We start from the raw sequence: 22692 nt of genomic DNA on the forward strand, positions 1-22692 counted from the left end.
CAATTTCTTTAAAAATGATTGGTTTTGGTTTTATTTTTTAAAACACTGTTTTATTTTCAGGCTGACGATATCAGAGCCTTGCTTACTGATGCAATGCCTCCTGAAGCCTTGCCAACATGCTTTAAACCTCAAGCCACTGTTGTTAGTGCCTCAGTCATTTCACCAGCATCCACCCCATCCTGTCTGTCTGCTGCCAGCAGTATAGATAACCTTGCAGGACCTCTGGCTGAAATTGCAGTGGCCGGCGCATCTAATGCTGGAGATGGGGCAACAGGAACAGAGAGGAAAGAAGGAGAAGGTACTCTTCCCGATTATAGGAAATTGCCAAAGTCACAGTCCTAAATATGCATAATGGGAAATCATCTTTCATCCGAATTTTTGAGGAAATAAGTCTAAGGTCCTGTTTAGATCATGACCTCTAAAGCTTTGTCGGGGGGGGGGGATCTTAACACTTAAAGAAATAGATAAAACAGATTTTCCCTTTGGAATAACTGTTTTTCTGGACTTTGTCTTTTTATTTGGGACTTTAAATTAGTGAACATATAGATATTTGGTCTTTGTATATAAACTTGATTGGTATAAGGCAGGGGTAGGCAACCTTGGCTCTTTTATGACTCGTGGACTTCCCCAGAATTCCTGAGCCAAACATGCTGAGGGGACAGGCAGAGGTTTCCAAGCTGAGCCATGCTGGCTCAGGAATTCTGGGAGTTGAAGTCCACGAGTCATAAAAGAGCCAAGGTTGCCTACCCCGGGTATAAGGCATATATAAAATTATAGTCAAAATTGTAAAAACTGTAGGTTGATGGATGTTTGGAGGGAGAAATATCTTTTGGTGTTTGTTACGTTACCAACCAGCATGAGTAGATTACTCATTTAAGTTATATAACATTAGAGAAGGAGGAGGTGGATAGAGCAGAGAAAATGGAATGTGCAGATGGTAACTTTATCTGCCACATGTAGCCCCTTAATGCTCACCAAAAGAGAAGATTTTATTAATAATGAGAATTCATACTATTTTCCATAAAAAAAATCCCATACATTTTGCCTCTATGTCTCTTGTTTATTCTTTACTTTTTTTTCTACCAGTAGTAAATATTTGTTTTCTTGTAGAAGATGCAATAAGAGGAAATATTTCAGATTGAAAAGATTACAGTTAAAGGACTAAGGATTTAAATGGAAGTTTGGTGGATAGTTTTTATTGGTGACTTACATGAAGGATATTTTTGTTGCAGTTGTTGGTCTTGACATGAATATCAGCCAGTTCTTGAAAAGCTTGGGTCTGGAGCATCTCCGGGATATATTTGAAACGGAACAGGTAAAAATGGTCCTAAGCTAGCGTTGCATTTATTCTTCTATTTCAGTTCAATAATGTGCATGAAATGGAAAAATATGATGGCTAGCATCCAAAGAGCCTCATAGCTAAGTTTTCTGTCAGAGAGCTTTGGTTTTTTATTTCTAAAGCAACCACCTGATATACTTTATGGTAAATTGACTTTCAAATAAAGCAGATGGTAATATGGTATGAATTCTGCTTTTGTACGAATTTTAAAAAAGCTAAATGAGAAGTTATCTGGAATCAACTATTTGATGAAATTCAGTTTTACTTAAGCTGAGCAAAGCAGTTCAATCAGTTTATTTTTTCTTCAGCCCTATTGCCCTCTTTAAAAAAATTCCAGGTATCAACATCTTGTATTGTATAGCATTAGTTCAACTTTGTTTCTTCTCATTTCAATTAATGTGCAAATAATTTGTCTAAGTTCTATCTTAAAAACAAAAAAAAGGAATAAATCTTGGTGCTTATGTTAATTGCCTAGCATTTTTCCATCCATTTCTTCAGCAAAGGAAGTTCAAATTACTTTTTTTTTAAACCCAACGCAAACATGAATAAGTATGTCCCCATTTCTGCTCTCTGTAATTATTCTCTATGCTTGGGGGCATGAAACTCATATTATGCTGAAAGTTGAAGAGAGAGAGAAAAATGTTTGGTGCTTGCTACCAGTTATTCTTCTCCTGTTTTCAGCTGCTCCGTGTACAATTTCTCTGACCAGCCAGCTGGGCCCTTAATCTTCCTAGAATCCCTTCCCCATCCCTACTTAAAATATATTTATGCTGGCTTTCCTAGGTTCAAGATGACTAATGAAAAATGCTACTTTTTCCTTCTGTTTGTGCTATTCAGATTACCTTGGATGTACTAGCAGACATGGGTCATGAGGAGTTGAAAGAAATTGGCATCAATGCCTATGGGCATCGTCATAAGTTAATAAAAGGTGTAGAGAGGCTTCTAGGTGGGCAACAGGGTAAGTCTGCTTTAAATCTAGCAATTTTTAAATGATGGCAGTGGACAGTACTCCATCAGTCCTAGTTTTATAGTTGGTTCTTCTTGGTGAATATATGTGCATACAAGTTTAACATATTTTCCTTTTCAGGTACCAATCCTTATCTGACTTTTCACTGTGTCAGCCAAGGGACAATTCTTATAGATCTTGCTCCTGATGATAAAGAATACCAATCTGTAGAAGAGGAGGTAAAAAAAATCAATTTTAAATAGTCTTAAGATAGGTCTTTGAATATAACACAATTGTTTCTTTGTTTGCAAGCATTTCTGTACTATGCAACGCCCAGGTAGTCAAGTAATGTTAGTTAACATAGTGGAATTTTGTACATATGCAGTTTACTTTGCAGAAGACATGAAAAACCCTTAATTTCACAAAACATGGACAGATCTAATCATGTTTCAGAGGTAGGAAACTGAACATCCTAGAGCAAGCTAAATCCAAAAAAATGCTAGGGAATTCCTGGATGCTTGACATTCAGACAAATCAGCCATCAAGAGGCACATAGAGGTAAACCACATTTACATACCATTCAATAGAGACAGAAAAAACCTAAAGAGGAAACAAAAGCAATCAACACCCTGATAAGCAGGGATTAACATATAATAATAATAATAGACAAACAAGCAGGAAACAGCAGCGTGACCAAGGAACTAAGAAGGAGAAAGCAACAACTCATCAACATTGACAGGGCAAGCTACTATATTTATTTACTAAATTTATATGCCACCCTTCTCAGTGTTACAGCAACTCTGGGTGGCTTACAGGATAATAAAAAGTAGTACAAAACAATTAAAATTAGAAAGATTAAATAAGAAACAAAAATCAAGAGGACAGATGACATAGGGATGGGAATCTTCTCTCTACCTCAACAATTACTGCCAGCCTAGAACACCCCTATAAAACTCCACTCCGTTCTAGCATTGGAGATCTAGTTGGGTAACTAAATATCTGCAAGCAGACAACCAAGGTCAAAGGGCACCAAGGACTCCACAGTTGACTACTGAGCTACAGGTATTCTCTTCTATTGGTAACGTAGTCCAGGACAGAGCAGCCAAGATATACAAAGAGTGGAAATCTAGGGTGGAGCTTTGTCACATCTTTGAGTTGCTTTCATACTAGAAAAACATTCTTTTTTCACATAGGGATATATTTTTGCTTACATGTATTCTTTGCATATTGCTAGAATGAATGCGGCATTATGGTTTATTTCAGTTCCTCTGCCTAAAAAGGCTTTGCAGTGTGAAAAGTTTAGAATTTTATGGAAGTATTACTTTCCCTCAGTCTGAAGAGATCTTATATGCCTCTTTCTATTTCCTGCACTTAAAAAGAAACCCCTATTTAGGATAGCTTGCATTCAGGGTTTCAGGCAATAGCTATCATTAAATGTCAACCGAAAGCAGATGGGGAAACTGGGAATTTCAGAAGTAGCAGACAGGGAAAAGTTTAAACCTTTTTTCCTTACATCTAGTCCCAAGCCCACTTACCCAGTGATAGTTCTGTTTAGAAGGACTTTTATCATGTGTAATTTGCTTTTTTTTTCTTCAAAATCTTTCTATGCTGATTATACATTATGTGCAGATTGAGTCTTGAGAGTTGACCAGGGGCAGAAATAAATCAGGGAATGAAGTCTTGCTATCACCGAGAGACGCCAAATTGCACAACTAGTCTCAGACAACCCAACATTTGAAAGAGTCTCTTTCTTTATGAGTCAGAAGGTGGCAGCACCCAGCCGATGTCCTCTGCACTTGTAAGCTAAGCGAAGTCACAGCCCAGGTTGGCTGGCTGCTTAGATGGGACACTTTCAAGGAATACTGAGGCCATAAGTTAAATGTGGAGGTGAAGAAACATAACAGAAACAGTGCAAACCTCTTTCTTATTGTAATCAAGAAACACACATGGATTTATACAGAGGTGTGCTGAATAGGATAATAACAAGTTTGATAATGAGGTCCCAAGGGGGTGTGAGTATTTGAGGAACACCCTAGGGAAGTTGGGCTCATGCACTGCTGCCTAGCAGCATTAATCATTCTTATCTTGCTTGACTGACTTGGTTCCAGATAAACAGCAGGACAGAGAAAGCCAGACAAACAGGATGTCTTTGTTTTTCCAGACCACCACCAAGTGAAGACTGTTCTCTCTAGCCCCTCCCCCCTCCCTTTTCCTCCCCCACAGTCTTTGATCGGAATGTCCTGGCTAATTTATTGACAGCCCATCTGTACTTGTCTATGATAAACCGAATTGAAATTGCATATTGGCAGCATGTACCTAGATTTATCCAGGAATCGTTATCAACTAAATAAGATTTTATGTTTACTGACTCTACCATTTGATTGTTTAACAGATGCAGAGCACCATCAGGGAACACAGAGATGGTGGTAATGCTGGGGGAATCTTCAACAGGTATAATGTCATTAGGGTAAGTTTCAAAGGCTTTTATATGCCTAGCTCAAAAATTATTGACGGAAACATCAAATCAATTGATCCCGACAGAAGGAAGTAGGGATGATACTGTGTCTTCAGCTTCTTGATTTTGAAGCTCTTTTGACTATCATCTAGGGTGGGCAAAGCATTTGAAAGAGATGCTTTACAAAGTACATTCATAATGGCCTTTTTGCTGAAAATGAATAAAAATGAACTGGTGATTTCTGGATTTACCAATGTAAAAGGGCTGTACGGGGAGAAGGGAGCTATATTATATAATTTTGAAGGGGGGAGATTGTATTAAGCAAATCTATAACTGCTGTAAAGAAAATTAGAAATAAGTATTCTTTATCCTTCTCTTTTTCTTTGCTCTCGATTGTTTCCAATACCTTCTTCTTTATCTTTCTTTTTTCTTCTGTATATGTTCATGTTTATCTTTTATCTTTGTAAAAAAAATACTTAATATAAATTATGTATATATATATAAAAGTACAAGTGCATTAGCGCAAGCAAAGCAAGTCTCTTTGAAGCACCAAAGCAACTTCACCCTTTGCATGTTTGTGCAGCTGCTGCAAAGGCTGTTCTCGCATGTCTGCATGTACATGCACAGATCCTACTTCTGTGGAGCCGGGCAGCCAAGCAAAGGCAGCTTTTGAAACAACTGCACCAGCCCTCTTGGAGGACAGCTGCTTTGTTTATACCAGGGGTCTTCAAACTTGGCAACTTTAAGACTTGTGGACTTCAACTCCCAGAATTCCTCAGCCAGCCAGGGGTGGCTGGCTGAGGAATTCTGGGAGTTGAAGTCCACAAGTCTTAAAGTTGCCAAGTTTGAAGATCCTTGATTTATGCTAACATCCACCACAGCTTGGAAGACTGCACATTTCAATCACTTTTCATCTCCCTGGTGGCTTTAAAATGTTAACTCTTAAATTATTATTTTATACAGTAAATGTAATATACATATGTACATTATGTAGATATGTAGTATATATATTTTTATTATATTTTGTATTGTCTTCTTTAACTGATCAGAATAAAAAAGGATAGGTGTATGGGGATTTTTTTTTACTTATCTACAAAGCTATCAAATTTCTAGTTCAGGTTCTCCCTCATTTTTATTTTATTTATTTTTATTTTATTTTACTTATTTCATTTCAGTTAGAATAGGAGTGCTTTTTGCCTTTGATTCTGCTGTCTTTCAAAGGGGCAGTTACAGTAGTGTTTCGTTTTCCTACTTACAAGCAATTCTGTTCTGTTCTTTCAAAATATGTGCAGTTTCGGTCAAGAACAAATATATTTCACTCCTAGTGAGCAAGTGAGCAACTTAATTTTATCCAAATTGTGGAGTTCTTAATGCTCTTGAGTTTGTTGTTTGCTTGCCGACATTTTGTTACCTGATTAGGTAACATCTTCAGTGCTAGAAGGGAGTGGGGTTTGCTCTCTCTTCTAGCACTGAAGATGTTGTCCAGTCAGGTAATGAAACATCTGCAAGCAAACAATCAAGCTTAGAGAGCACCAAGGACTCCACCATTCAACCCTGAGCGACACATATTATTTTCTCTTTATTCTCTTCTGTTTATCCCAGTTATATTCATGTAGTTAACAATCTGCTGATATGAACTTTGTAGGGAAGGATAAGCATTATATACTAGATTTGTTAAGAATACAGTAAAGATACGGTGCATAAAATACAGTTTTAAAAAGAGAAACAAATTGGAGTGATGTGATGTTCTGTGGTAAGTATGAGACTTTAGTTAAATCATATCCATTTCATAGTTCGGAGAAAAATTGAGCTACTTGAGGTTGCCTGAGATGCCTGAACTTCTGTTTGTAGGTATATTTGTGAGCCTTACTAACAGAAAACAAAGCTGTCAAAAAGAAGGAGCAAATTAAATTAGCCTTTAATTATTCTGGTCATCATTACTAAAACTTAAGTTTTTTTAAAACCACAGAATCCATTTTAAAAACGATGCAGTTTATAGAGTCATACTGACTCAGGCTTCTGTACTTTTGTCTTCATGGTGGTTTTTTTTTTTCCATTCTTCCATAGATTCAAAAGGTTGTGAATAAAAAATTAAGGGAGAGATTTTGTCATCGTCAGAAAGAAGTCTCAGAAGAAAACCATAATCATCACAATGAACGCATGTTATTTCATGGTATGTAAGGCAACCCTCTAAGATGTGTATTTGCAGTGTAACAACACTGGTTAAATGTACATAAATTGTACTTTGGTTTATTTACCATTCTGCTGTTTGATTGATTGTGGATTCTGGACTCGGCTCCAAGAAGCCAAAATGGACCTCTGGCTGATTTTTCATCCCTTATCTGTACAGGTGTGCTACTCCTCTTATAAGACTCTAGAGCATTTTCCAGCTCCTCAAAGAAATATGGAGAGGTTTATGATGAAAGGGAAGGAACATGGTAGAAAAGTCCTGCTGTGAAAGCAGTGTTCCCTTGTGGAGGCAATTCTATCATGACCAGTGTTTTGTCCAGTTTTTTTTTAAATCCCATCTCATGAAATGTGATAAAGATGCAGGTCAGGAAAAGTACAAGAGAGGCAAGCCAGGCAATCCATCCTTCTCCACAGATAGAAAAAGGAATCTGCCAGTCATTCAGAGAATCTTTAAGTGTATGTTGCTTAGCAATAAAAATGATTACGTCCCTAGATGCAATTGTGCTGCAATTGCTTCCTATTAGAAAAAAAAATCATAATCAAACCATACATCACGGCTGCTCTCTTTACTATGTGCAAGGAATTGAACAAAGATTCTCTCTTTTCTGAGAAACCCAACCCAACTTCTCCAGTACGTTTAATATTAACACATGTCAGTAAGTACTGGTGTTATCTCAACCCTTACATTAAGATAGGTTTTTCCTGTCTTTGGGAAAAAATTAAGAGTGGGAGGTACGACATTTTCCTTAAATATATGGAAATTGTTTTCTTGAAAATCCACTGAATCTTCAGAATTCAGAATTTTCTGTCAGATTTTCCTTGGTTTATATCAGGGGTTCCCAGCCTCTAGGCCAGGTGTGTCAAACTGCCAGGCTGTGGGCAGATTGCGTCATGCCGAAACCTCACCCATCCCATTGCTGGCAATGGGGGAAAAAAAGTCGCAATACGTCATGACACGTCATGTGATGTTGCGAGTTTGACACCCCTGCTCTAGGCTGTGGCCCACTAGTGGACCATGAGCTGTTTGCAATCGGGCTGCAGAAATGGCGGGTGAGCACACGTGCACTCACATCCCCATTTGTGCGAGCAGTGGGCAAGCGCATGCACATACACTCCATTTGTGTGAGAGGCAGGTTTGTGTGTACGCCACGTGCGCAAGTGGATCTTGCTTGCCAGCTGCTCATGCAAAACCATTCCCTCTTCCCCACTTGTCCACAAAACCAGAAAGGTTGGGGAACTCTGGTTTATATGATTGAACGTGGATTAATTATTTTGCTAATTTGATGTTAAGATGAAGTTACAATTCCTATAGGGCATATACATGCTTACATGCTATTTTTTGTTTTAGGCTCTCCTTTTATTAATGCTATTATCCATAAAGGATTTGATGAAAGGCATGCATACATTGGAGGGATGTTTGGAGCTGGGATTTACTTTGCAGAAAATTCCTCTAAAAGTAACCAATACGTATATGGAATTGGAGGAGGCACAGGTTGTCCTACACACAAAGATAGGTCCTGCTATATCTGCCACAGGTGAGTTCTTGATACATTGATACATCTGGAAAATCAGGCACAATGTTTCCTTAACTGAATGAATGCCAATTTAGAGGAAAAATTAGAAAAAAGACAGCACACGTTTCTTAGTTTTCTAGCTTGGAAAAATATGAATGCTGAAATACGGATACTCCATAGCCTCTAGGAGGCGTCTGCAAAGTCAAACATGGTTCAAAGAACACAAGAATAAAACACAATTTTTATTGCAACAAGTTGAAATGACAAAAATGACCCAATTGTTCTTGCAGTATGCAACTGCAATGGCTTGAGGACCAATTATTTGCAGAATGTATAGAGATTCTGCTATCACTCACTTAGCCATGCATGCATTTGTGGGGAAATTGTTAGTTTTTCTGAAGTAGCTCCTGAATTGTGATTAAAACTATAGTAACATGGTCCTAAGAGCTGATGATTAAGCAAAAAGGAAAATTTCCTCTTTTTACTGCTTTAAACAATGTTTGAGAATTGAAAATTGATAGGTTGTAAAAAAAACTTTAGATCTCTGACATTGGGGTGGTGCGTATGAAATGTTTTGCTGCAACTGGGTGCGCTTTTTAAATTATTTTCTTCCTGTCTTCTTTTAGACAGATGCTTTTTTGCCGTGTGACATTGGGAAAGTCCTTCTTGCAGTTTAGTACCATGAAAATGGCCCACGCCCCTCCAGGGCATCACTCTGTCATTGGCAGGCCAAGTGTCAATGGACTCGCCTATGCTGAGTATGTCATCTATAGAGGGGAACAGGTAGGTGGCATATTAAAATCTGTCTTCTTCATTGGCTCACTGAAATCTTTGCCCTAGGCCAGGGGTAGGCAGCTTTGGCTCTTTTATGACTCGTGGACTTCAACTCCCAGAATTCCTGAGCCAGCAATGGAGCTATGCTGGCTCAGGAATATTGGGAGTTGAAGTCCACGAGTCATAAAAGAGCCAAGGTTGCCTACCCCTGGCCTAGGCATACATTGTTAAGCATCACCAAAAGGTGGTCAGAGCTACTTCCTATTGTTAATGATAAACTGTGGTTTTAAAACTGTGACAGTTTTAAAAAAGACGCATGATTCTTTCACGCTTTACAGTGCAAACTGCCTTAAATAAGGAGTGAATGATCATTTGCTTTGGTCTTCCTGCAGGCTGCAAGACCCCAAAGCCTGTTTTAAAAGGCAGAGGCACTTTTCTCTAACACTAACAGATTTCACTATCCATAAAATGAAAAATATTTTTGAAGACACATTCAAATACTGTGCATAAAGGTCAGCCACGCCTTCATAAAAATACATTACTGTGTTTAAAAAAAGGGAAGCAGGAAATACAGCCTTATCAAAGGTTCCTATTCAGCCACTGAATTTTCCTCCAGGACAACATGTACCCATGATTTGTGGTAGACTACTGGAGCAGTACTGTACTCTGTAAAAAATAGTAGCTCCTGCCTTCAGAAGGACATCCTTAATACTTTCTGAAAATTAGAAAGTGATTTTCAAGCCGTTCTACTCATCAAAATCTAGGAAGTGCTTAATTGTTTATATTAGGGCTGATGTGTCATAACTATATCATACTTATGTCATACTACAAAAAGATCTCATTTAAGCTCATTTAAGTTTAAATGTTGATTTAGACTGTGAATTACGCTTCCAAAACTTTCATCACTTTCCACGCCATCTCCTTTGTCCAGAGGAGGAAAGGAACAAGCATGGCAGAGATCCATTTGCAAATGGATAAAAGTCCACATCAGATACACAGAGTTTGAATACTGTCTGGTGTAATTCCTACAATAGACTTAACAACAACAATACTTCTTCTCAAAAATCAGACAAAAAAATTGCTTCCATCAATTAGACATCATTGCCTCACCTACTGTGGCCTTTGCACTCCCTAGAAGTGTTCAGTGCAGTTCCTGGTAGAGTCAGTTTCTCTTCAAACAATACTTAGGAAGATATCAGATGCTGACCTTTTGCTTTTATACATCTTTTCTGCCCCATTCTAGAGTATGCCATTTTTCCCCAAATGAACAAGTGAAAAGGCAGATTTTCTGTTTGAAGCCATGGAAAAGTATCTGTTCTGCATAACGTGACAGATATTAAATGGATTGTGTTAGAAGCAAAAATATAAGAGAATTGTGGCTTCTAAGACAGAAGCAATATAAAAATTAAGTAAAATGAACTTTTTCTGTGTTTTTTAATTATTTCTGTATAACGTGCAGTAATTTGGGTGTATCTGCTTATTCGTAGGCTTACCCCGAGTATCTCATTACATACCAAATTGTAAAGCCAGATACTCCTTCACAGACAGCGGTGGCTGCGGAACAGAAGACCTAGTAGATGCTGGTTCATTGAAGTAGATTACGTGACTTATGTACTGGATGGTTGAGATTAGTTTCAAAACACCAACATTCTATGGAATTCTCATCATTCTGGAACTGCTTTATGTGTTTTATAAAGCATTGCTCTGTAAATGAATCTGAGTACCTGATCTGTACTCAGTTGCTACTATTCCTTTTGAGGAAATGTTTACAAAGATTTGCCTTTTAACATCCTTTCTCAGGCTCACTTTCCCTGCAGTTGCCATGGGTGTAATGAGAGCATCACTGCTTCAGTATGGATATATGGAAACGTAGTTTGTAGTGCTGCGCTACAACTCTTTTGAAAGAACAGCAGCGAATTCTGATGCAACAGCTGTAGTGAAGTGCAGAGCTTCTATTGAACCCATGCCATCCCCTCAGCATTCAAGGCTGGTTTTTCTTTTTAGAAGTCTTTAGTCAGTTATTTATTTTCACTTTATTCTTCTGTTACAAAAATGAGCCAGACCCTCCTTGAGGATGTTTTTGCACAAAGTCAAGTTGACTAAAATCACTTAACAATGCAACAGGAATTTCTTATCCAAGAAGGTGTTAGAGATACAGTTCTTTGGTCTGGGATTCTTTTTGCACTTTTTATGAACTCTTTTATGTTGCTAGGAACATAATTTTAAGGTAGAAGCCCTGCTTTATTCCTACCAAGTTTCTCTTTCTTTATAAGGTGTTCATACTATAGCATCCATGTAGCAGCTTCTTTGGGAAATGGTCTCTGTTCCTCTGTTTTGCTTCCTCGTGTCTAATATTCCAGTATCACGGTTTGAAATGTGTCTTAATAAAATGCATAGGAAATACTTGTTGGATGAAACTGAATAGGCACAGGATCCCAGTTTTCTCTCTGCCCTTGCTCAAGTGAAGTTGTAAGCAAGTTAGTGAAATTCCTCAAGGTCAGTTGAACTTGATATCTTCTGTTGGTATTTGTTCTGGGGCTTTTTAAAAATATTTTCATCAGATAATGAACAGCAAGGGAGCAGAGCTGTGAGTTAGAAGCCTAGTCCAATTCTACATGTGTGCGTAAAGTCCAAAAGGACCATTTTTTTCCACAAAGGGCCTATTAGACTATAAAAAGTAAGTGTAGAGCTTGCTTGAGGCCCTTTTTCCTTCAACAGGAATAACTCTTTATATTATGTCTGGATTCATTCATAGGTTGAACACAATGCAAATATCCTCCAACACCTTCCCTCCCCCCAGTAGACTAATTAGACCAGTTAGGATGGTTATATTAAGGAGTTTATATATATATTTGTATTATTGCAGAAGACTGCTACTTAGTTTCTAATTGATTTCTATCCATTAAATTCATCCCCCCCCCCAGATTTTCTTTGTGGCAATTCTACTTACATATCACCTTGTCATCATCATTAATATCAAAAATCTACCAATAAAAACAATCTCCCTCCCACCCACCCCACCCTAAAAACCCATCATTTTTAAACCGACTTTCAGGGAAAAGTAGTAATAGAGATCTATAAGTAAAATATATAATGGAGAGAGACTGCAATATTGCTTTGCAAAACCTTTGGTAATTAAAACAGCCAAAGAAAATTTGCTTGCAATATGGTTCTTATGTGGACATTTTTTTTAATTCCTTGAAAGTAAAGGTATTATAGTATGAAATCTACTGGCATCTGCTTGGAAATGGGCAACGGTCTTCTGATGAACAAAGCCACCACCAAAAATCTTCCTCCAAAGATATTTCTAATATACTGTATATTAGAAAAATATATCTAATGCATATTGGAATGATGTATAGTTTACAAAAAAAAAAATCATGTAAACATTTGTCAGATTCAGCATTTGATCCAGGAGACAAAACAAGGTAACTTGCTGTGAATCTTTCAGTTGTGCTTCTGTTGTTTGAGGTGACTCAGTCTGCCTGGGTTTCTCAGCATGTGATGAGGTAAGGCCCAAACTCACCAAGATCTAAAATAAATATCTAAGTTTGGAAAGGATCCAGATGATGAACATTCACTTAGAAACCTCTGTTTTTAAGCACAGCTCCGGGCAAAGTGCTAACTATGGTTGAATTGCAAATAGATGTGAAAAATCTACATTTTGACAACTTCACGTGGATACGAATTAGGACTCGGCTGTTTTTCATATTTAATCCAAATGGATAACATGGATGTGGAAGCCGAATGTTCTTTTTCTCCAGTAAGAGAGAATATTGATTCTGTGCTTGTCTTTTTCCACCAGTGTGATGGTTAATCTAATGAGTAATTTAAATCCTAAATTCTGAAAATCTGAAATTGCTCCTGTTTTATAACATGTTTCGTGTAGACTAAAAGGTGCTGTCCAAGGAATTCCATTTTCAGTTATTTGTGTCTTGTAGTAATGTGATTTTTGTTACTCCTTTCTGGTCAGACTTTGAAAAATATACATGCACATTTACTCAAGTCTTTGGTGATCTAAAAACCTAATAAGGGGCATCCTAAAAAAAAATTGCACACATAGCATTTAATGTCATTCAGTTAATGTCCCACATACAGGAGTTGAGGGTTGCTGCAAAGGACTTGTACACTTGATTCTGAACTATATTTCTTTGGGATAAGATTTAAACTAATATGTTCGGTAGATTATCTCTCAATATGTTCTGAATAAAAAACCTGAAAAGTGATTTGGTCATATGTGTGCCACAGTCTTCAAAGTAACAAAAGTGGTGTTAGCCTTAAATAAATTACATTTGGGGCTTCCTTCAACCCACTGGTGTAAAAAATCCCAACCACATCAAGAGATAATAAGATGCCATAAATATGGTGCCATTCATTGGTCTTGTCCCACTCTGAGAAATATGTATAGGTTGAGACTTTTTCAGACATTAAATGTGACAGGCTTAATGTCACAATACAGTGTTGGATATAACCACAGAGCATTATCTACGTGGGCTTGATTCTAGCACTTGTAACCATAATTAGGAATTTTAAGCATCCTGATCATTTGTGAAGGTTACACCTAGTACAAATAGCAGTAAATCTGCTTACAACAACATTTAGTCTTGAAAGGGATTCTACAGCCAATTCATTGATGAATATGTTTATATAATGTATGTATTTGCAACAACACATTTGTTGTATTACATGTTTAGGTACATACCTATAAATATAAATTGGTGAATAATCTGTTGAGCATTTTTTTTTAATTACAGTCCTGGGAGTTGGGAAATGGGGGTTACAGCTATGATAATGTCTTTGGTTATTTTTGATTGTCCTAATGTCACATGCCATTGTGAGGAGAGGGGGAAAGGAGGAGAGATTGGGTATGCTGATAGCTACTTTATGCTTTATTTGTTGCTGGAATTTGCAAAAAAGAAATAGATGTAGAATTTGGCTTTTTCTCTAAGATAACCATTTCATAGAAGAAACAAAGGATGGAGTGGTCTCATAGTTGCTCTCTCAGCAGACAGTCATAGAAACTGGGGGATAGAAATGGAATAAAGAGGTTTTTAAAATAGCCATCAATTGAAAAATACAGCATATTTTAAAATTTCCATCCATTAAAGCCTATGGATCCTCTGAATACATTATTCATAACTCTAAAGTGCAAAATATATTACAGCTTTGTTTAGAAGTCCCAACCAATTCAAAGATGGTACTTTATGAATATAATCTCTTAGACTATTTTTATGCAGTGTCCAAACCATGGGATATTTGGTTTCAAAAGTTTTGCATGCTTTTGATTTAAATAAGGTTCAATCTTTGTCCACAAACCTGGAAAATTCAATGCAGAGGCACTGAATCTTGGGAATGGTCGTCATTTTTATTGTAGTATAATCCTCAGCATTCTTGAATGTCTGACATTGCATCGTGGATTGCTGTCTGCCACGGTGATATTCCAAATAGTAATGGTTTTTTTTTCTTTTCTGGGACCATTATCTGTCAATGTCGGAAATGACAAATGACAATATTAAACAGATACGAGAGAAGATTTTATTGTCCAAAGATGGGCAAATGCTGTTTTTAGAATGAAGAGGCAGAATTTCCAGATTGGAATCTCCAGCAATTTCATTGGAGATCTATGAGCTGATATAATGAATGGTTATAGTGTGCAGACTTGAATTGGGGAGGATATTCAGACCAATTACTGCAGCTGCATGTTCCACACTTTTATCCATTGTAGGCCAAGCAGCAGTTCCAAGAAGGCAATTTTGAGTTGGGAAATGTCACAAAGAGAACAATTTGAAGGATTTCCTTTACTTGCAAAATGAAAAACTGGAGTGTTAGTTCATAGATCTTCCATGATACATGTTTCCGCCCTTAAGGAATCAATTGAATAAATGCAGGGATGACTCAACCAGTAGATAGAAGATTGAGATTTAAAGGACAACAAATCACCAGCTATTTGTTTTCTCTCATTATGGTGGGAGAATTTTCTGCCCTAGGCAGCAAAACATTTTCGATTCCATCTGCCTACTAAAATACTAAATTTTGTCACTGGAAAATTTGATTTTTACATACGCCTTCAACTTGATGTACATGCATGACGTCCTGATATCTCTTATTTTAATACTATTTTCTTAGCTCCTTCCTCCAAGTCACAACTGCATATTATTGTATCCTGGTGTGACTTAAGACACAACTACATAAATAATGAGCCAAATGCAGTCTGTCGAAGCATGTTCTTATGGCAGCATAAAGCACATACAAAAATGTACCATTTGAACTCTAGTTGCTGTTTACAAGAATGAAGCCAACATGCAAAGTCCACTACTGGATTCCATCACCTTGAAGGCCTGACTACACCACTACAATGATTCTTGTGATCCAAATTTCTTGCTTCGTGGGTAGCATCTGTGTATGGGGAATTGTAAATGTGGACAAAGCCACTGAGTTTGCTATCTGCAATCACGCTTTATGCTGATTTGTCTTGCAGCTATGTATGGTAGGTCATGAGGTTGCAATCTAATATGGAAGAGTTAACATTTCTAATATTTCCATACACTACATCAGGAGTCCTCAACCTTGGCAACTTTAAGACTTGTGGACGTTAACTCCCAGAATTCTGAGAGTTGAAGTCCACAAGTCTTAAAGCTGCCAGGGTTGGGAGACCCATGCACTACATGATTGCAGCCTCTTATGCAGTGGTTCTCAACCTGTGGGTCGGGACCCCATTTGGGGTCGATCAACCATTTCACGGGGGTCGCCAAGCAAGGCTGTCCACCATTTTTTTGTCCGCCATTTTTTCCTTTTCCGGCGGGTGCCTTACCTCCCTTGGGCTGGGCCAGCTGGTTGTTGGCCTGCTCCGTCTCTGCCGCTTGCCAGCTACGCCTCGGCCGGCGAAGGGGGCGGAACCACGCATGCGCGGCGCTCCCGGGCAGGGAAAGTCCTCGACTTACGACCGGTTGGGTAGTCCTCGACTTACGACCGGTTTAGTCCTCGACTTACGACCGGTTTAGTCCTCAACTTACGACCGGTTTAGTCCTCAACTTATGACCGGTTGGGGTCGCGGCATTAAAAAGGTTGAGAACCACTGCTCTTATGGAAAAGTATAACAAAGCATTCCATCACCAACCTCCAGCTGATTCTTTTTAAACCAAGGATATAAACTATGTCTGCAAAAGAAACTTCGTTTTTGCTGGAGACCTTATTTTCAGAATTCAAATACAACCGTAAACCATAATGGGGTTTGTTTGTTTTTAAATTACTGTAACACAAAACAAAAACTCATCCACCATGGTTCATTTCTTGGGTGCGTTCATACATTGTTCTAAAACTAAGAGTATATCTTCAGCATTTTCTAATAACTTCTCAGTATTTTTCAGCCAATAGAAACAAGATTTACATATGCTGTACTTTTTTTTTCATAGCTATGGAAAAATATGGAACAGAATTAGAACTGCCTGTCTTCCCAATAGTTGAATCTCCATTAAAACATAAGTTTGTAGATTACAAATATTTTAGTGAGAGAGCAACAATCAGAATTTCTTGATTTGAAAGCAGGGCTTTGGTGGTACTCATTTCTTGGGTACCCCCTCCTATGCCAAAATTATATCCAATTATTAAAAAAATAGATAAAACGGTAACAATTGGTTATGAAAAATAGAATAGAATCATGTATATTTGTTCTATTTATACAATTTATACTTGGTGCCAGATATTAAGCAAAATGAATAATACATAATTGTGGCTTGAACAAGAGTTTTGTGTAGTTTCCTTCATGCTTTATTACATGAGGCAGACTAAATAATTGAGAACAGTTTTCAAAAAAGTAGCTGTACAACATCTATTGTATCAAAGCAAAGTCTTGTAGCAGCTTAAAGGCTAATTATAGCATTTGCTTGTTTTTGGAGCAGAAATGTCCCCTAAAAATTTGCGCCCTAATGTAAGGCGTATTTTCCTCTTCCTGTCTTCCATTCATGTTCCTTTTAGTCTGTAGGTTTGAAGAGAAAAAAAAAGACAAAATATGCATCTAAACAAAAATATCTGTATACCACTTACTACCATTTTTGTAATTTATTGATCATAAAATAGATGTTTTTGTGTACTGGTTCTGCGGAAAAATAGTTACCGGTAAAAGATTTTAAAGGCTTGTTTATAGTGCAATTTCAACAATATTTTTTAATTTATTTGTAATGCCTTCAAGATTTGCAACAAGTTTTCAGAATTGGTGACTTTGTTTATATAGGTTGATGGCTACTGCAAAAAAACAACAACCCTTTAGATCATTTTGGCACCTCATTTATTTTCATAGGCATTAAAGTACTAGCTTTGCATTTTGAAAATAATCTTGTGTAACTTGCTTGCATAGCTAGCCTTGTATTCTTGATTTCTTTTGGCAATAGAAAAACATATGAAGTCTCGGTATGGCTTCTTTGTTGTCTGTGAATTGGAGTTAGTTATTTCCCTCTTTTTTTCTTAAGAGTTAGGTTCTCTTAATTTACCAGTGTGATGAAATTTTGCATAAAGCCAATGTAACAACTGAGTTAGCTCTTGTGCTTTCACTTAATGTCAGACATATAGTACTTGTGACAGAAAAGAATCAATAAACACTCCTTTTTTTAATACTTGAACGTTTGTACTTTTACTATGACATATTAACCACCATGGAACCATTCTCCTGTAATTGTAGTAGTAGTGTTGGTCGTGATAGCAGTCTTGAGATTTCCTTCCTAGCTTTCTACTGTATTTCATCTTAACCTCTTCAAAATGCCTTTTGTTCACCCTTCGCACAGAGAGACACAGTGTGTATTTTAGTGTATCTTGTACTTGAGCAAACTAGGGATACATCTGGCCATTATATAAACCAGGGGTCCCCAACCTCTGGGCTTTGACCCAGCACCAGGCCATGGCCCGTTCAGAACCAGGCCACAAAAGTGGCAGATGAGTGCATGCAGCTTCACTTGTGTGAGCGATGCACACGTGCCACACCTGCCACTCTCAGAAAACCATCCCCTCCCCCCAGTAGTCCGCCAAGCCAGAAAGGTTGGGGACCACAGATATAAACCATCTTTTTATCATCACGTTTCCCTATAAACTTGTTCCACAAATGAAAGTGAAATTGTATCTTTCAACTCAGATTTGCTTGGATTAAAGCAAAACAATCTTGCGTACTTGAGAAAGGTGGGAAATAAATTTGCAGTCTGCAAAGTGTCACTCAAAAGCATGTTTTTTGACACTATCCCCTTTTAAATAGGAAAAATAAAAATACTCCTGGTAGTAGGAAGCCTGCGTTGGTTTGAATGCAGAAACTAATGCATGTGGTCCTCAACTGAGGAACACAATTGAGCCCAAACGTCCTGTTGCTAAAGCAAGACAGTTAAGTGAGTTTTACCTCATTTTACAACCTTCCTTGTCACAATTGTTAATTGAGTCACTGCAATTAAGTTGGTAGCACAGTTGTTAAGTGAATCTGGCTTCCTCATTGATTTTGCTTGTCAGGTCACAAAAGATGATCACATGACTCTGGGACACTGCACCCATCATAAATACACAAAAAGAATGAATGAGCCTTTTAATTATGAAAGGTAACCACAGCTGAAAATTTATTTCAACTAATTATCAAGCAATAAATTAAACATAGTCACAATCTAAAAAAAACACATGCATTTTAGACATCCTTATAAAATATACACAATTGGGCTGAGTGTGATATCAAAAACTTTTGACTGAAGGGTAAGCCAAGTTATGTTCGAAGGGGTGTGCAAACTTCCCATATTGTACCCACGGGAGACAGAACATGTAAGACAACCGCCTATGAAAACACTGTCATCCATAGGCACCTGACGTGCTACAGTAAAAATAAGCTAATTGTTAAGGAAGTCAAAGATCTCTTCAAGGTAAATTCTCCCAAGCTATATAATCATCAAGGAGCAAAATATGAAACCATTCTATTCTGAAAGACTAGTTTAAAGTGTAGAAGATTCACGTGGCTATCTTTGGCATAACGTGATGGGTCCAATTTGGGGTGGGGAAGAGCAATGCGGGACTGGAGAAAGGCTAGGTGCTTTTCATTGAGTCTAGCCCAATTTTACAGAGGAAATGCGGGTTACATCCCAGTAGGAATTGCATTTTGCTCAAAAGTCCTACTTAAAATTGGCTTCAGCAGTAAAATGGAGAAGTTTGATCTGACCAAAAAGGTATATCCTTGCTATCTAGAAAAAGGAATCTTACAGGTTGGCATTTCTCTTGAAGAAAAATAACTCTCTACATGCTCTTTCTGTTAAAGTTGCTGTAAAGGTCTCAACTTTCCACATTATGTAGGATTCCTGGGGAGGGAGAGGGCAACACTTACATCCTCTTTGAGGATCCACATGAAGGATTATTTTATAGAGCAGTGTTGCTCAACCATGGTAAATTTATGAAATGTGGACTTCAACTCCCAGAAGTTCCCAGCTACTATGCCTGGAGAAGATTCAGCCTTTCCTAACCTGATTCTCACCAAATATTCTATTATCCTTAAACGTTGGCTATACTGACTGGAGCTTATGAGACTTGGGCATCTTCAGGAACTCACTTGTTGGGGAACGGCTACTTGGACGCCATCTTTACTCTGGCCCCACACAATAGGATAACGATTTCTTCCCTGATGTCTCAAGACTCTAAACCACTTGGCATGCAGACATCTGCTGTGTTAGGTGAAGAAGAAAAAAACATGTTTGTGCATTTGTGTCAGAGAAACCTGATTACTATTAGTCGGATGACACAAAAGACTTCCTGCCCAGAAACACGAGAAACAAGGGCCACAGGTCACTAACTTAGTGGCTGATCAAGTTATCACACCAGAATGGCATAAACAGGAACCAAGAACTCAATATAAGCATGAACAAAGACCTTGCTCTTGTCACGTCACCCTCAAGAGGCAAAAGGTGGGAGGAAAAGCATTTCCAGATTTACTGGCATTTCCCAAGTTGTCTCCCAAAAAAAATAATATATTCCCTATGCTTCATAAATCCAAATTCCATTATTTTTTTTTTCATTTTAAATTGGTTTCAGACACATGGAATCTGAAAGTTACTTCACAGTGAGCCTTCAATTCTTCTCCCTTTCTTTACCCAAAGCCTCGGTTTAGCAAAACAGGTGGTGTTAAGATGTATTATCGTTCCAATCAAGAATTCCAAAAACCAGGCACTTTAATAAAACACGGCCCACCCTTGGGGTAGCTGAAAGCATATGCAAAGTGGTCAGATGCAGGCACTAGGAGAATGCACATTTCAAAACCAGATTGGACCCGGTGTTTTGGACCTTGTCTAAACCCAAGACTTCTTGTGCATCCATTAAAGCAGCCCTTCATTCTGGCTTCAAGCAAGCCTGATCAAAAGATGCAGCTACTTTTAAGAGCTGCTTTATTTAATGCAACTATTGCTCCACGCAGAAGCCTGAAAAAGACGAGAGGCTCTGCTGACATAAGACCAAAAACCTCCCTTCTCAAATCATTTTTGAAATGTGCCCTGTTCCTAGCAGGTCCTTCACACATACGCAGGTACTCCAGCCTGCTCCCTCTCATATTTGCAGACGGTAGATTCATGCTGGCTGGAAATTCTGGAATCTGTAGTCCAAAATATTGGGAGCACTTGCTCAGAGTAACACAACAAAGCCTGGAGTTCAACCACATTCAAGCCTTTGACTTTCTTTTGTCTTCTCCCTACCCAGCACCCAAAAACATTATCAGGACTTTAAAACTTCAAGCTTTTTATATTTTATATAGTTTTAGAAAATGAGGTAAGACATCTTGCCAAGAAAGGACATGCTGGAACCGACTGCCCCACTAGGTTCCATTCTAGCTGCAACGTTGCCCATTATAATTGCTGTCTTTGGTGCATTCCATTTGGCTGTAGGGGAGTGGGGGGCAGAGTTCTTTATTGCCTATAGTGATTGCCAATGGGGCTGTAGGGGCTGTAGGATTCTGTCCTTTGACGTCCCTAGGTGTTCACCTCCAAAGATCTACTCTAGCAGGAGGGAGAGGTGGTGATAGGGCTATGCAGATAAGGAAGGCTACTGGAAGTGGAATGCACTGCCACAGAGACTGGGAAGCTGAAAACAAACTGGGACGTAGGTGTGGAGGAGCTGTTCCCCCTCTCTCTTAGCGTTCCTGAAGGGCTCGCAGCCTCAGCAGCACACGATGTGGTCAGCACTTGGGATTCAAACTGAAGCAGTTGACCCATGAAGCTGAAGTTCGGCGAGATGATGCTCCGGCGTTGCTTGACAAACTCAAAGGCCTCCTCAAGCTTCACTCGCTTCTTCATGATTAGGTAAGCCAAACAGATGGTAGCTGATCGGGAGATGCCAGCTTGGCAGTGCACAAGCACCCGTCCGTGACACACCTTCACAGCATCTGAGGGAGCAAAGCGGAACTATTAGCACATTCAACCCTTAAAATGCAACTTTGACCCAATTGCGGGACTGTGAGCCACAATTCCCCCAGGCCCTTGGAAACCGTCTGCCCCCCATTTTATTTATTGGGTCACTTTATACAGCCACCCCAAGTTGCTGGCCAATTAGGTGCCTATATAAATCGATCGAATCAAAATAAATAAAAAGCAAGAGTATAATTTGGTTAACATATTTTACAGCATGTGAAAGATGCTCTTTAAAGGTACAAGGTACATTTAAATTGCATATATATATTATATACGCATATATATACACACACATACATACACACACACACAGTTTCATATTTTTTCATCCTCCAATATCACTATCTTGTCCCTCAGTTGAATGCAAGCAAAACATCCCTCAAAAGGTATTTGTGTTTGTATGCTATTTCTAAACGTGGTTCTAGATATCTAGATGTGATACACAGTTGGCTGACCGGCCGTACCCAGCGTGTGGTCCTCAATGGAACCGCATCTACATGGAGGGAAGTGTGTAGTGGGGTACGCCAAGGCTCTGTTCTGGGCCCAGTGCTCTTCAACATCTTCATCAACGATTTGGACGAGGGGATAGATGGGGAAATCATCAAATTTGCAGACGACACCAAGTTGGCAGGAATAGCCAACACTCCAGAAGACAGGCTTAGGATACAGGAGGATCTGGACAGACTTGAACACTGGGCACTATCTAACAAAATGAAATTCAATGGTGAAAAAAGTAAGGTTCTACATTTAGGCAAGAAAAACCAAATGTACAGGTATAGTATAGGTGGTTCCTTCCTCAATAGTAGTAACTGTGAGAGGGACCTCGGAGTCCTAGTGGACAATCACTTAAATATGAGCCAGCAGTGTGTTGCAGCTGCCAGAAAGGCCAACACAGTGCTGGGCTGCATTAACAGAGGGATAGAATCAAGATCACGTGAAGTATTAATACCACTTTACAATGCCTTGGTAAGGCCACACTTGGAATACTGCATCCAGTTTTGGTCACCACGATGTAAAAAAGATGTTGAGACTCTAGAAAGAGTACAGAGAAGAGCAACAAAGATGATTAGGGG

At 38.5% G+C, this 22692-nt stretch overlaps 2 protein-coding genes across 2 annotated transcripts in view; one reads left to right on the top strand and one right to left on the bottom strand.

Annotated features, from left to right (window-relative positions):
- The window catches only part of TNKS (tankyrase), an 87776-nt gene extending 76557 nt beyond the window's left edge, over positions 1–11219 (top strand). The window contains exons 19-27 of the mRNA XM_015813837.2: positions 61–298; positions 1233–1315; positions 2177–2297; positions 2427–2524; positions 4678–4752; positions 6808–6913; positions 8279–8465; positions 9071–9227; positions 10706–11219. Of these exons, the coding sequence (XP_015669323.2) occupies positions 61–298; positions 1233–1315; positions 2177–2297; positions 2427–2524; positions 4678–4752; positions 6808–6913; positions 8279–8465; positions 9071–9227; positions 10706–10792 (1152 nt within the window). The 3' untranslated portion in view covers positions 10793–11219. The remainder of the gene's footprint in view (positions 1–60; positions 299–1232; positions 1316–2176; positions 2298–2426; positions 2525–4677; positions 4753–6807; positions 6914–8278; positions 8466–9070; positions 9228–10705) is intronic.
- A 9738-nt stretch (positions 11220–20957) lies between these two features.
- DUSP4 (dual specificity phosphatase 4) overlaps positions 20958–22692 on the bottom strand; it is a 15577-nt gene continuing 13842 nt past the window's right edge. Inside the window, exon 4 of the mRNA XM_015813838.1 lies at positions 20958–21594. Within this exon, the coding sequence (XP_015669324.1) occupies positions 21209–21594 (386 nt within the window). The 3' untranslated portion in view covers positions 20958–21208. The remainder of the gene's footprint in view (positions 21595–22692) is intronic.

This window comes from Protobothrops mucrosquamatus, unplaced genomic scaffold (genome assembly GCF_001527695.2).
Source record: "Protobothrops mucrosquamatus isolate PMUCROS unplaced genomic scaffold, P.Mucros_1.0 scaffold199, whole genome shotgun sequence".
In the NCBI taxonomy this organism is placed as follows: Eukaryota; Metazoa; Chordata; class Lepidosauria; order Squamata; family Viperidae; genus Protobothrops; species Protobothrops mucrosquamatus.